Source organism: Vulpes vulpes, chromosome 2 (genome assembly GCF_048418805.1).
Source record: "Vulpes vulpes isolate BD-2025 chromosome 2, VulVul3, whole genome shotgun sequence".
NCBI lineage: Eukaryota > Metazoa > Chordata > Mammalia > Carnivora > Canidae > Vulpes > Vulpes vulpes.
The window spans coordinates 126,382,890-126,397,289 of record NC_132781.1 but is presented as its reverse complement, the minus strand read 5'-3'; the positions used below and the strand labels follow the sequence as shown (position 1 = coordinate 126,397,289).

The following is a 14,400-nucleotide window of genomic DNA, read 5'->3' as shown; positions in this document are numbered from 1 at the left end:
CTATTTCAACTTATGAAGACAAAGAATTGTATGTTTCATGAAAAGGACTGTATCTCTCTGTGGAGCAGTTCTCAGGACAGCACCAAGTGCATCCTCATCAAGTCCACCTACTTGGTCTGCTTGGGGATGGTAATACTTACAAAAGCTCGGCACACATGGCACACTTATTGCCATGTGTTTTTCCATCAGAGCCAAGGACTGGATCATTTTCCCTCGTGCATACAAGTCTTCCATCCTTCACATAAGGCCGAAAAGCACTACATACATCCTGAGGAACAGGGAAAAGAACTTAACATTCACCATCCTGATTGTAGTGCTTTCCACACTGTTTTCAGAAATTTTATAGTACTCAATGCTTCTCTGCCCAATGCACATTACCCGCCTAGAGCAGTGACAGATGCCTAGAGGTAGCTTATTAAGTATTGCATAATTCATGTGGTTTTGTATGGTGCTCATTTACTTATTCATTTATTAGTAAACAGAGATACCCTAATATGTGCTAGAACTAAGGCAGAACACAGTCCTTGCACTCAATTTGCTCACAATGTACTTGATGACACAAAGAGACTTAAAATATGATGTGCTAACTCTCCTGGTAGGTGCTCTAGGAGCATAGAAAGGGCACCAAACTTTGACTTAGGAGAACATTCAGCTAGAAAAAATCAAGTGTGACATATTTTTTTTTTCCTATCATCACAGGGGCACAGAATGTTAGCATGGGAAAAAGCTATTTATTTCAAATTTCATTTTTAGATATGGAAACCCTGGTACAGTATGGGTAAGTAATTTGCCCAAGGTCTCCCGACAGCAAGTGACAGTGCTAGGGTTTCAATTCAGATTAAGTGACTGAAGACTGAAGCGTAATGCCCTTTCTTCTACAAGTGTAGTTTCCTTTTGATTGATTGATTGACTTATTTCTTTTTTTCACTGAAAGCAGAAATAGAGCTGAGAAGTCTAACTACCAAAGTAACCTGCTCCAGTTTCAGGAACTATCAACTGCTTTTCATCTAAACAAGCAGTGACCCATTTCAAATAGAGCAAGAGTTGTTTCCTTCTTAACACTCCACCAAAGAAGTTCTCCCACTATTTTGACACTTGTCCTCACCTGCTCTGGATTATTGGTCTCACATTCGCCTTCACTTTTTATGCCAACTTGAGACCTGGATTTACTGGAATTGAAAGTAAGTAGACACAGTTTAGTATCACAGAACTTCTTACCATTCAAAAAATAATTTATTTTCATTGTATTATGATTATCCCTTGCCCTTGAAAACAGGTGTCACCTTGCATTCTTTTTTTTTTTTTTTTTTTTTACTTACTGTTTCTAATGAGAGCCTATGTTTATAACTTGGAGTTGAAGAAATAGAATCACGTTGGAGGGTTAACAAGAGTCAGACCTGTAAAAATTATTTCTACAATTTTCTTTCCTGCATCTAGGGAGGATCCGTATAAGAGAAGGAAAAAGTACACCTTGTAACCAGATATCAGATGTCCCCAAAGAACTATCCTGTTGATGTTGTTTCAAAGATATGAATTCAAGTTTATAGGACCTAACATCCCACTATACTATTCTTTGTTTGGGCTATGCTGACTGATATATTTTAGTTGTCATGGAAAGTACCTAAAGTCCCAAGAATTAAGTTTATTCAGTCTAATTGAGCTTTATCTCTATCTGAAAACAGAACCATAATACACTTCCTACTTTTTAAAAGGTCAGGCAGCTTAAAACCACAGTCTTTGTATAACATTAAAAAAAAAGGAAAATGAAGTCACTAAGAGTGTTATGAAAAAATTTATATCAAAAGATATCATCTGAGGGAAACAAAAAAAAATTGAATCCCAATGTTACTGTAGTATTTCCTAGTAGACAAAGTTAAGGAAGAAACACAATGTGCAGTATGTCTCTCACTACATAATGAAAGAAATACACCAGAAATTAGGGTGAGAAACTTAGACCTGAAGAGATTTAAAGAATCTATCACAGAATCCCCCACATAAAACATAGTAGTAATTACATGTTCAATGTGTTCATAATAATATTACAAAATACTATCTAATAAAACCTATCTGTTCTCCCTATGTTTATTTGTGCTTTCCATTTATGTTGATCACTGGTGAGAGGTAAAGGCATAATTTCAGAGTGAATCTCTGAAAATGCAATAATACAAGGCATCAGAATGATTTAATTCGGTTGTGTTTTGGTAAAGATAGTTATTACAAGGAGAGATAAAGCTTGTAGAACCTTGAAGACTGAATATTTATAACATCTTTTATCAGCTTTAAGCACTGGTTGTATTTATATTTGCAAAAACTGAAGAGCAGACTATTCAAGACTGACGCCACAAGCCAGAATCTGTGAAGCAGGTATGCTATCTTGCTGATAGAAGACCGCTGACAACCAAATTTAGCTTTGAAGGTGGAGAAAGAATCAAATGGGGAAAAATATTGGACAGTGAGATGCTTAAGCCATGTGACAGAGGTCAGATAAATGGAAAGAAGCTCAATATTAAAAGTTCCAATATCTACTCCACTATTATAAATTATCAGGCACTTAGTAAAAAAATCATTTGATGATTAAACAATTATCTGTGAAAAAAGATATACTCCTAGATAGATAGACAGAAATAGATGTCTGTATGCGTATGGATGTATGTGTGTATAAGCGAGTATATATACATAAATGTGTGCTTATTGTGCATGTAGGTAGATATATAGATTTAGATATATCAGATGTATGTCTACTTCACAGAGACACTGACAACTATCTGATAAACTGCCTACAGAAGTGCTTTGTAAAATATAAAGTAAGGCATTACCCATTTTTTCCTTAAGAATTATAAAAGGAGTGGTCCTAATAATTTACTAATGGCTCATTCCCACAAAATGAATTGATATTCCAAAGCCTGTAGGGGCGCCTGCATGACTCAGTTGGTTAAGTGTCTGCCTTTGGCTCAGGTGGTGATCTCAGGGTCCTGGGGTCTAGCCCCACCATCCCCCCCTCCCCTGCTCAGCAGGGAGCCTGCTTCTCCCTCTCCATTTGCCCCTTCCCCTGCTCATACTCTCTCTCAAATAAATAAATAAATAAATAATCTTAAAATATTAGACTGTAAGAAAAAAATGTGTCATGTAATTATACAGAGAGCATGCTTTGGGGAGAAAGCCCACTGCAGATACTCACGCATTCTCAGCACACAGCGCACATTTGTTGCTATACGTTTTCCCATCTGTGCCACAAACGGCTGCATTATCAAAAGTACAGATAAAATCTCCATTTCTCTCTCCTTTCCTGAAATCATCGCAATTCAACTGCAAGAGATATTACCAAGGAACATCAAAATATAAGAGATAAAATATTCCTTAGATACTTAAATAGGTTAATATTTTAAACCTACAACAATATAACTTACTGAGAACAAAACAGATTGAGGAGACTGTAGTGCACGAATAACATCATGAATAATAAAACATAGCCCAAGAACAGAGATACAATTAGGTTTTAGGAGAAAGAATTTCTTTCTTTTTTTTTTTAATTTTTATTTATTTATGATAGTCACAGAGAGAGAGAGAGAGAGAGAGAGAGAGAGGCAGAGAAAGAAGCAGGCTCCATGCACCGGGAGCCCGATGTGGGATTTGATCCCGTGTCTCCAGGATCGCACCCTGGGCCAAAGGCAGGCACCAAACTGCTGCGCCACCCAGGGATCCCAGGAGAAAGAATTTCTACTTGATTTTGGTCACTTGTTATCTGGGTGAGGTAGGCCAAGTCACCTTTCTGAAACTCAGCATACTGTTTGTCAAATCCTGCCTGCCTTCTCTGCAGAGTGGTAATGAGGTCCCGTAGATAATGGGTATGAAAGCTCTTGGTAAAAAATAAGCTGCAATTGAGTTTTTATTATTATAGATTAGGGTACTGATCAGGAGCCAGATTGAATTGTTCATAATTCTAACTCTGTCACATACTGGCTGTGTGATGTGGGAGTTTCTTAACCCCTCTGTTTTGGTGTCCTTATTTGCAAAATGTGTACAATATTACTAACCTCTCAGCATTTTAAAGAGGTCTCAGGGTATGAATACATGCACAGCATTTAGAATAGCATATCATAACCATTTATAGCTATTATTGTTGCTGTTCTTATTTAAACATTTTCCTCACTAACAAGCCAATAAAATGAAACATGTTTTGAGGATGATGGAAGAAATCCCCAACTCTCAGTTCTAATAATATGACACATACTCAGAAACATACCAGTATGGTGAGGAAAACAACTACACTCAGTGGTAACTGGAGACTAGGGTTTGATTCTCCCATCTGCCACCCACTCACTCCACCTCTTTGAACCCCACTTTCAATATCTGACAAATGGAAATTTACATCCCATCTATACTAGTGATTTGTGCTGAGGATCAAATGAATACTTTTGAACCCTTATTTGGCAACACTATTGTGACATGAGCTAACTAAAGAAGTCCTAGACTTAACTTGAATTTAATTTCTACCTAAAATTAAAGAATGAAAATGGAGAATTATTTAGTTATTATATCTCATGACAAAATAAAATTTTGATGTTATTGTCCTAACAAAAATATTTTAAATATTGCTATTTAAACACTTATGGAACACTTAGAATAGAGACCAGTGGCCTAGTATGTCAAACAATACAAAGAATAAAAGAACAATTGATACAAGTATATAATGAGTTTGTGAACCAAAAGTTTACATTGAGGAGTACTTCCAAAAGACAAAAAAGGAAAAAGAATTTAAAAGAGAAAAAGAAAAGCAATGGAGCATATACCACTATTCATCTCATATGTTTGGGAAGAAGTTAAAATAGAGTGAAAACAGGATTAAGTAATGGCTATGTGTGTGATTTCATTTGTTCGGTTGTTCATTTGTTTCTCAAAATCCACTATACATTTTACAAGGCTCTGGGCTTCTACTAGACTAAGACCCTGCCACAGCAAAAACCAACAAACAAAAAATGGAATATATGCTTTAAGGAACTTACATTCTAATAAGAAGATAAAGGCCATAAATATGATAATATTAAAGTATAATAAATGCTATTTAAAAATATTGAACGATAACTAGAAGGGTGGCTATTTTAAATACAGTATCAAGAAAGATCTCTCTGTAAAGGTAACATTTGAGGTGAAATGTGATTAATGAGGAGAAGTCAGCCACTAAAGATCTGAAGAAAGGACATTACAGGCATAGAGAACTGCAATTGCAAAGGACTTGGTTTTTTGTGTGTTTTGTTTCTTTGTTTGTTTTCTAAAGATTTATTTATCCATTCATGAGAGACACAGAGAGAGAGGCAGAGGGAAAAGCTGGCTCCACGCAGGGAGCCCAACGTGGGACTTGATCCCAGGACTCCAGGATCATGCCCCGGCCGAAGGCAGGCGCCAAGAAGACAGGCGCCAAACCGCTGAGCCACCCAGGGATCCCCCAGTTGCAAAGGATTTGTGACAAGAACTAGATTATCCCGTTTAAGGGGGCACAAAGAAGTGTGGCTGAAGCATAAGGAAAAAGTAGGATCGCTGCTGGTTTTTTCTCTAAGGTCATTTCTGGAGAAACTACAGAGGCATGGGTGATATGGATTGATTTTATTACCTTGGGACATCACTGCTATCCCCCTTCACCAGCAAAAGCAACAGCAGCTTACTAGGTCACAGGTGTTGGCAGGGCGATGACAGGCCAGGTCAAAAGCCAGCTGTGAGGTGATGAGCACAGGTGTGGGTATTTACTACTCCACCTCCTCTTCCCCCTCTACACTCCAAGGCTGGTAGGTCACAAGCTACAGAAAACACCTCTTCTTAATGCTAGCAGTTTCTGAGAGCTTACAGCTGGATTCCCCACCTGGTGGAGTGGCAATGAACTGGAGGCACAACACTGGCTCCAGTTCTGATCTAGGCTTTATCCCTTTTCCTGTCCTTACACTAATCAGGAGAGGCAGAGCCTTAAACACCATCTCACTCACTGTAGCAGAAAAAAATAACTAAAGCTATTATGGAATCTTAGGGTAGAAATATCTGTATATGTGAGGAACACAACAACATAAAAGAAATATGGTAATATAATATTCAGTATCGGTTGAAGCAGAATTATAAGAATGCATAGAAAAATAATTTTTCAAGAGTGTAACTATGCTTTAGGGAGAGAAAAAAACGGCAATATGAAACAACAGAAAAAGATATAATGGGGAAAAAGTGGAAGTTTTAGACATGGAAAATATTTAAATGGTAATAAATAAAACAATATAAAGAATGAAAGTAGCATAGGTACAAATACCTAATGAATTTGTGAACCAGAAGATTAGATCCAGAAACTCCCAGAGAAGGCAATGATAAAGGAAAATGCATTTAAAATAGAAGAGAAAATTTAAAGAACCTGGTGAATAGAATCAGAGGTCCCAAGAAGGAGACAAATATATATAGGAAAAATATTTGAAGAAATAGGGTACATTTCTAGAATTAATGAAAAACAACAACAACAAAAAAAAAACAAGAGAAATCAAGAAATACCCATAATAACTCAAAGATAGAATCTGGTCAATAACAAATTGAAGGAGTTTAGGGAATTTTAACCAAATGAGAGCAGGTTAACATATATTAGAGGAGAAGATATAGATATTAACAATAAACAAAGACATTAGCAATAGTGATTATAAATAATTATAAATATGGATATTTGGTTAAGGGTACTCATAATAAGAGCAAAAATAGATATGCAACCTTTAACTCCTCATCAGAGAAAATCTGAAAAGAAGAAACTACTTTTAAAATAATTTTTTAAAAGTCTGATAACTGAAAATATGAAAAATTAGAAGAACCAAGTCACAGTACAACAGAAATAAACTGTAAATGGACTAAACACATAAATTAAAATATAATTTGTGGCTGGATTTTAAAACAGAATCAAACCAGGTATGGATGATAAAAGTTAAAATTAAAAACCACACAGATATTAAAACAATAGGATAAGATACAAGGTAAAAATGAATAAGAAGGCAGATGTAGTAATATTAATACTCAAATTATAGAATTCAGTCCAAAATGCATCATAAGTGACAAAGGACACTATTTAAAGTAAAAGGAAAAACAGAACATGAAGGCATAATAATCACTGAGCATTCATTCACAGGCTCTACCTCTGTCAGACTACAACCAAAAAAAAGTGATAGAATTAGATAAATCAGTAACTGGACTTACAGATTTTAGCACATACTTCTCAGAAATTGATAGATCAAGTAGAAAAAATTAAGATGCCATTAGATTTTTACATCAAACTACCACCACCAAGAAATGGCAAATAACCATTTTTTTCCAAGGCATAGGAAACATTTGGGAAATTCCAAAGGATTGATGAATGGTCTATGTTCTCTGCCCAAAATTCAATAAAAATAAAATTAATTTAAAATAGACAAAATAATTATATTTTAAAATCAAAGAATGTATTACTTGGAATGGAGGAAAATTAAGGAATGTTTGGCAAAGAGTAACAATTGGAAATACTTCAAGCACAAATCTTGGGATATATGATCATTAATATCTACACATCCCCTTGTCATGGAATCTTAAAAGTTAAAATTTTTAAATGAAGTATTTCTCAATCTGTTATAAAATGTGCATCAGAACAAACATAAAGAAACAGGAATAAGACACGGATAACAAAACAATAGAAGATTAACAAAAAAGCTGATATTCAGATTTCTATGATTATTGATAAGAGAGAAGATGGAAATAAAAATACATGCAATGATCATTGAAAATAACTGTATAAACATTGAGATATACATACAATAAGGATGTATTATGAGTATCCAGATGCTGAAACTTCTGAAAACCAAAATGGAGATGTGTCTACCAGAAAAAAGTGTAAAATACCTACAGTGGTTCAATAAGAAAAGCTGAACAGACCAATAAGCATTAGTCTAATTGATATACTGGTCTGAGATATTCCCTTCCCAAAATGCCCAAGTCCTAATAGCTTTAAAATCCATTTTTCTAAACTGTTAAGAAAAAAGGAAAACTTGTATTGAGTAATGATAATTTACAAGTTATTCCAAAAATGGAAAAAGTACGTGATGTGAAAAACAATTGCAGACAGTTCTATTGGGGTTTTACTTACATACCATAAAATTCAAAAATTTTAAGTGTACAATTCAATGATTTTTTGGGTAAATTTATGGCGTTTTACAACCATGACCATAACCCAGTTTTAGAATATTTCCATCACCCTAAGAGTTTTCCCAGTTCCCAGCGCTAGCCTTGGGTAACTACAGGATTTTCTGACTATAAATTTACCTTTTCTGGATACTTCTTATAAATGGAATCATAAATATGCAGTTGTTTGATTCTGGTTTCTTTCACTTTGCATAATGTTTCTGAGGTTCATCCATGTCATTCACAGTATCAGTGGTACTTTCCTTTTATTTCTGAATAATACTTCATTCTATAAATGTAGCTCATTTTGTTTATTCATCACCAATGGAATTCAGACATTTAGATTATTTCATTTTGGATTATGAAAAGATTGCTGTTATGAATATATTCACATGCATGGCTTTGTATAGACATTATGTTTTCATTTCAATGAGGTTGATTCCTAGGACCAAATTTGCTAGGTCATATAGTAAATTTATGTTTCACTTCTTAAGAAGTAGCCAAACTGTCTTCCAACTTAGTTATACTCTTAAGTGCGCCTTCCTGCCATCTGTGTTTCCAGTTTGTCCACAACCGTAATGACATTTTGTATTTTCTGTCTTTATCATTACAGCCATTCTTGTGGATGTGTAATGGCACCTCACTGTGATTTGTTTTTAGGATTTTATTTATTTATTCATAGAGACAGAGAGAGAGGCAGAGAGAGAAGCAGGCATCATACAGAGAGCCTGACGTCGGACTCGATCCAGGGCCTCCAGGATCACGCCCTGGGCTGCAGGCAGCGCTAAACCGCTGCTCTGGGCTGCCCGTCAATGTGATTTTAATATGCATTTTCCTACATAATAATAATGTAAAACATCTTTTTAAGTGCTCACTAGCCATTTAAGATGCTTTTAGTGCAATAGCTGGAGTTGTTTGTTAATGGAGTTGTTTTCTTACAATTTAGTTGTGAGAGTTCCTTATATATTGTTGATAGAAGACTTTCACCTCCTCTATGACTATGTTCTCCCCATCCATACTTGCTTTTCTATTGTCTCAATGATTTCATTTCAAGTCAAAATGTTTGTGCAGGCACACTTTGGAGACATTGCAGTTTGGTTCCAAACCACCACAACAGGCAAATATTGCAATAAGGCAAGTCAAATGAATTTTTTAGTTTTCTAGCACATGCAAAAGTTAAGCTTACACTATACTGTATTCTATTTTTTTAAAGATTTTATTTATTTATTCATGAGAGACACAGAGAGAAAGGCAGAGACACAGGCAGAGGGAGAGGCAGGCTCCCTGCAGCAAGCCTGATGCAGGACTTGATCTAGGACTCCAGGAGCATGACCTGAGCCAAAGGCAGACGCTCAACCACTGAGCCACCCAGGTGCCCCTATGCTGTGGTCTATTAAGGGTGCAATAGCATTATGTCTAGAAAACACAATGTACATACCTTAATTAAAAGATACCTTTTTTTTTTTTTTTTTTGCTAAAAAAATTCTAATCATCATCTGAGCTTTCAGTGAGTTTTCCATCTTTTTGCTGGTCAAAGGTCTTGTCTTGATGTTGATGGCTGCTCACTGATCAGGGTGGTGGTAGCTGAATGCTGGCGTGGCTATCGCAATTTCTTAAAGCAAGACAACAATGAAGCGTGCCACAGCACTGAACTCTTCCTTTTATAAATGACTTTTGTGGTATGTGATGCCGTTTGACTGCATTTTATGCACACCAGAACTTCCTTCAAAATTGGAGTCAATCTTCTTAAATCCTGCCACTGCTTTATCAAATAAGTTATGGAATACTCTAAATCTTTGGTTGTCATTTCAACAATCTTCACAGCATCTTCACCAGAAATAGATTCCAGCTCAAGAGACCACTTTCTTTGCTTGCATAAAAAGTGACACATTGGGGTGCCTAGGTGGTTCAGTGGGTTAAGTGTCTGACTCTTGGTTCTGGCTCAGGTCATGATCTTAGGCTTATGGGATGGAGCCTCGTGTCGGCCTCCACATCTCCCTCTGCACCTCCTCACCACACTCTCTCACTCTCTCCAATAAATGAATAAATGTTTTTTTAAAGTGACTCCTCATACCTTCAAGTATTATCATGAGATTGCAGCAATTGAGTCACACTCATGTCCCGCTTTTAGTTCTAGTTCTCTTAATATTTTCACCACACCTACAGTTGCTTCCTCTGCTGAAGTCCTAAATCCCTCAAAGTCATCCATGAAGGTTGGAATCAACTTCTAAACTCCTGTTTATATTGATGCTATATCTTGACCTTTTCCTATGAATCATGAATGTTCATAATAACATCTAGAACAGTGAATCCTTTTTAGAGGTTTTCGATTTACTTTGCCTAAAGCCATCAGAGAAATTGCTGTCTATAGCAGCTAGAGCCTAACACAATATATTTCTTAAACAATAAGACTTAAAAGTCAAAATTAATCCTTGATCCATGGGCTGCAGAATGGATGTTGCAATAGCGGCCACGAAAACAACACTAATCTCATTGTACTTTCCCATTGAAGATCACTGATCACAGATAACCACAACAAATTTATAACAATGAAATTTTGAAATATTATGAGAATTACCACAACGTGACACAGAGACATGAAGTGAGCAACTGCTATTGGAAAAATGGTATCAATAGACTTGTTTGACGCAGGACTGCCACAAATTTTCAATTTGTAAAACACATCTGAGAAGCAGAATAAAGCAAAGTGCAATAAAATGAAGTATGCTTGTAATTTTGATGAAGTGCAACTTGTTAATTTTGTGTTTATGGATCATGCTTCTGGTTTCATACATAAAAACTCTAATTCAAATTCATTAATTTATTCTGTTATGTTTTAATCCAGAAAGGTTATAGCTATGGCTCTTAATAATCCATTTTGAGTTAATTTTTGTGTATGATAGAAAATCTAAGTTTATTTTTATGGATATTAAATTTTCCAAGCATTTGTTTATCTTGGCAAGTCTGTCAAATATTTGACCATAAATCTAAAGAATATCAATTCTATTCCACTGCACTGATTTTTATGCCTGTCCTTGTGCTAATAACACACTGCACCATGTGTTATAAACACATTTTGAAGTCAGTTACTGTTAGGTGTCCCATCATTCCTATACAAATATTAAAATCAGCTTGTCAATTTCTACCGGAAAAAGTCTGCCAGGATTTTTGTGGGACTATGTTGAGTTTATAGATTATTTTGGGAGAATTGCCATCTTGATAATAATTTTTGGATTGTTCAGGGATGCCTGGGTGGCTCAGTGGTTGAGCATCTGCCTTTGGCCCAGGACATGATACTAGAGTCCTAGGATCCAGTCCCACATCAGGCTCCCTGCATGGAGCCTGCTTCTCTCCTTGCCTCTCTCTCTCTGTGTCTCTCATGAATAAATAAATAAAATCTTAAAAAATTTTTTTTTGGATTGTTCATTGCTAGTATACAGAAATACAACTGAGTCTGCATTATTGGTTTGTATACTGAAATCTTATTGAACTCATCTATTAGTTCTGGTTTCTTTTTATGGATAATTAGGATTTTCTATACATAGTATCATGTCCCTGCAATGAAAAGCAATTACTTTCCTTCCAAGCAGAATGTCTTTAATTAATTAAGAAATTTTGCCTTATTATATTGGCTAACCCTCCAGTTCAAGGTTGCATAGAAGTGGTATATTGAATAAAAGTGGTGAGAGCAATCATCTTTGCTTTCTTACCAATCTTAAGGTAAAAATATTCACTCCCCAACCATTAAGTATGATGTTCGCTATAGCTTTATCATAGATATCCTTTATCAGCTGAGAAAGTTTTATCTATTGGTAGTTTTGTGCATGTGCATGTGTGTGTGTGTACGTGTGTGTGTGTGAGAAAGAGAGACAGAGAGAGAGAGAGAGAGAGAGAGAAGGAAAGAGAAAAAGAAAGAGAAAGAGAGGCAGAGAGCGTTTTTATCCTGAATGAGTGTTGGATTTTGTTAAATGCCTTTTCTGCATCTATTGAAATAATGATGTAGTTTTACCCTTTATCAGTATGGTGTATTGGATTTTCTATTGTTAAACCAACCTTTCTTTCCTAGAATAATTCCCACTTGGTCATGGTTTTATCTTTTTTTGTTGTTGTTGTGTATTCTGTTTGCTAATATTTTGTTAACCATTTTTCTGTATGTTTAGAGTAATATTTGTCAGTAGTCTTCTGTTGTGGTATCTTCCTTTGCATTTTGTATCAAAATAATACTGCCTGGTAACTGCTACTTCTTCTATTTCCTGAATGAGTCTATAAAAGATTAATATTATTTCTTCTTTCAATATTTGGTGGGGAGTCTTTCTTTGACTTAATCATGGATTGAATTTGTTTACTTGCTATACATCTATCTTGATTTTCTATTTCTTCTGGGTCATTTTTTAGTAATTCATGTATTTCTAGGAATTTTTCCATTTCATGTCAGTTGTTAACTTTTTTTGTCACGAATTTATTCGTAATATTCTACTATAATCCTTATAATTTCTCTAGGGTATACATTGATATTTTATATTTCATTCCCTATTTTGGTAATTTTTGTCTTTGCTCTCTCACTTTTTTTTTAAGGTCAGTTTGTCTAAAGGTTTGTCAGCTTTGTTAATCTTCTGAAAGAACCAATATTTGGTTTATTAACTTTCCGTTGTCTTAATGTTTTGTATTTTATTGATTTCTACCTGTAATCTTTATTATGCTCCTCCTTCTGCTCATTTGAGGTTTAGTTTGCTTGTCTTTTTCTAAGTTTCTTAATGTAGAAGTTATGATTATTAATTTGTGACCTTTCTTCTTCTCTGACTTAGGCATTTAAAGCACTATGCGATGCTTTAGCTAAACTCATTTCTTGAATTGTGTTTTGTGTTTTTATTCAGTTCAAATTATATTTTGATTTCTCTCAAGATTGTTTCTTTTATCCATCAGTTATTTAGAACTATGCTGTTTACTGTCCAAATATTTGGGTATTTCCTTAATTTCTTCCTCTTGTTGATTTTCTATTCAATTCTATTTTCAAATTTTAATTCTTTTAAATTTATTAAAATATATTTTATATCCTAATATTTAGTTATTTTGTAGAATGTTTCATTGTTCCTTAAAAATAATGTCATTGGGGAAACATTTTATATTTTAGTCAGTTCCTAGTGTTGTTCAAGTATTCTATATCTTTGATGATATTTTGTCTAGTCGTCCTGTCAATTTTTAAAAGCAGAATATTAAAATTTCTAACTATTATTATTGAATTATCCATTTCTTCATTTAATTATAGCATATCTAGTCTCATATATTTTGAGCCTCTGTTAGAAGGAGCATATATATATTTATGATTGTTATATCTCCTGATGTATTAATACTTTTAAATTATAAAAATGTCCCTTTTGTCTCCAGTAATATTATTTGTCTTAATATCTATTTTGTCAGATGGTAATGTAGCAAATCCTCCTCTCTCATTTTATATTTGGCATGGTAGTATCATTTATCATTTCATACTCCTTGTGTCTTTGGATTTAAGGAGGATCTATTGGAGATAGTTTAGAATTGCTTTGTTTATCTTACAACAATCTCCACTTTTTGATTGGAATGTGTAAATCATTTACATTTAGTATAATTATTGATATAGTTATATTTAGATTTGCTATGTTTCTGTTTTCAATGTGCTCTTATCTTTTTTTACTTCTTTATTCCTCCACCGCTGTCTTCTTTTTGGTTAAATATTTCTAGTGTGTCTTTTTAATTCTTCTGTTGATTTTATATATTTGTTATATATGTCATTTTCTTGCCAGTTACTCTAGCAATTGCAATATGCCTCCTAATTTATCACAAGCTATTACAGATTAATATCCAATTCTGGTAAAATATAGAAGCTTTGCCCCAACACAGCTCTATTTCCTTTATTCCCCTTTGTGCTACAGTTATCTTGCTTTATATAATATTATATATTTAAAAGAAACTAGGTGAGGGGAACCTGGCTGGCCCAGTCAGTAGAGCATGTGACTCTTGATCTTGGAGTCATGACTTCAAGTCCCATGTCAGGTGTAGAGATTACTTGAAAAGTAAATCTTTAAAAAGTTTTTTTTTTTAAATAAAAGAAACGAGGTGAAAATATAAAATACTTTATATTTATAAAGTAGTTCATATTAACACATATATTTACCATTTCTAATGCTTTTCATTTCTTTCTGTAAATCCAAGTTACCAGCCAGAAGTAATTTCCTTTCCACTAAAGGACTTACTATTACTTGT

At 34.5% G+C, this 14,400-nt stretch overlaps 1 protein-coding gene across 1 annotated transcript in view; it reads right to left on the bottom strand.

The window, feature by feature from the left end:
- SPINK5 (serine peptidase inhibitor Kazal type 5) overlaps positions 1 to 14,400 on the bottom strand; it is a 78,526-nt gene that overhangs the window by 50,367 nt on the left and 13,759 nt on the right. Inside the window, exons 5-7 of the mRNA XM_025982973.2 lie at positions 3,179 to 3,306; positions 1,106 to 1,169; positions 141 to 268 (exon numbers count right to left, since the gene is read on the bottom strand). Of these exons, the coding sequence (XP_025838758.2) occupies positions 141 to 268; positions 1,106 to 1,169; positions 3,179 to 3,306 (320 nt within the window). The remainder of the gene's footprint in view (positions 1 to 140; positions 269 to 1,105; positions 1,170 to 3,178; positions 3,307 to 14,400) is intronic.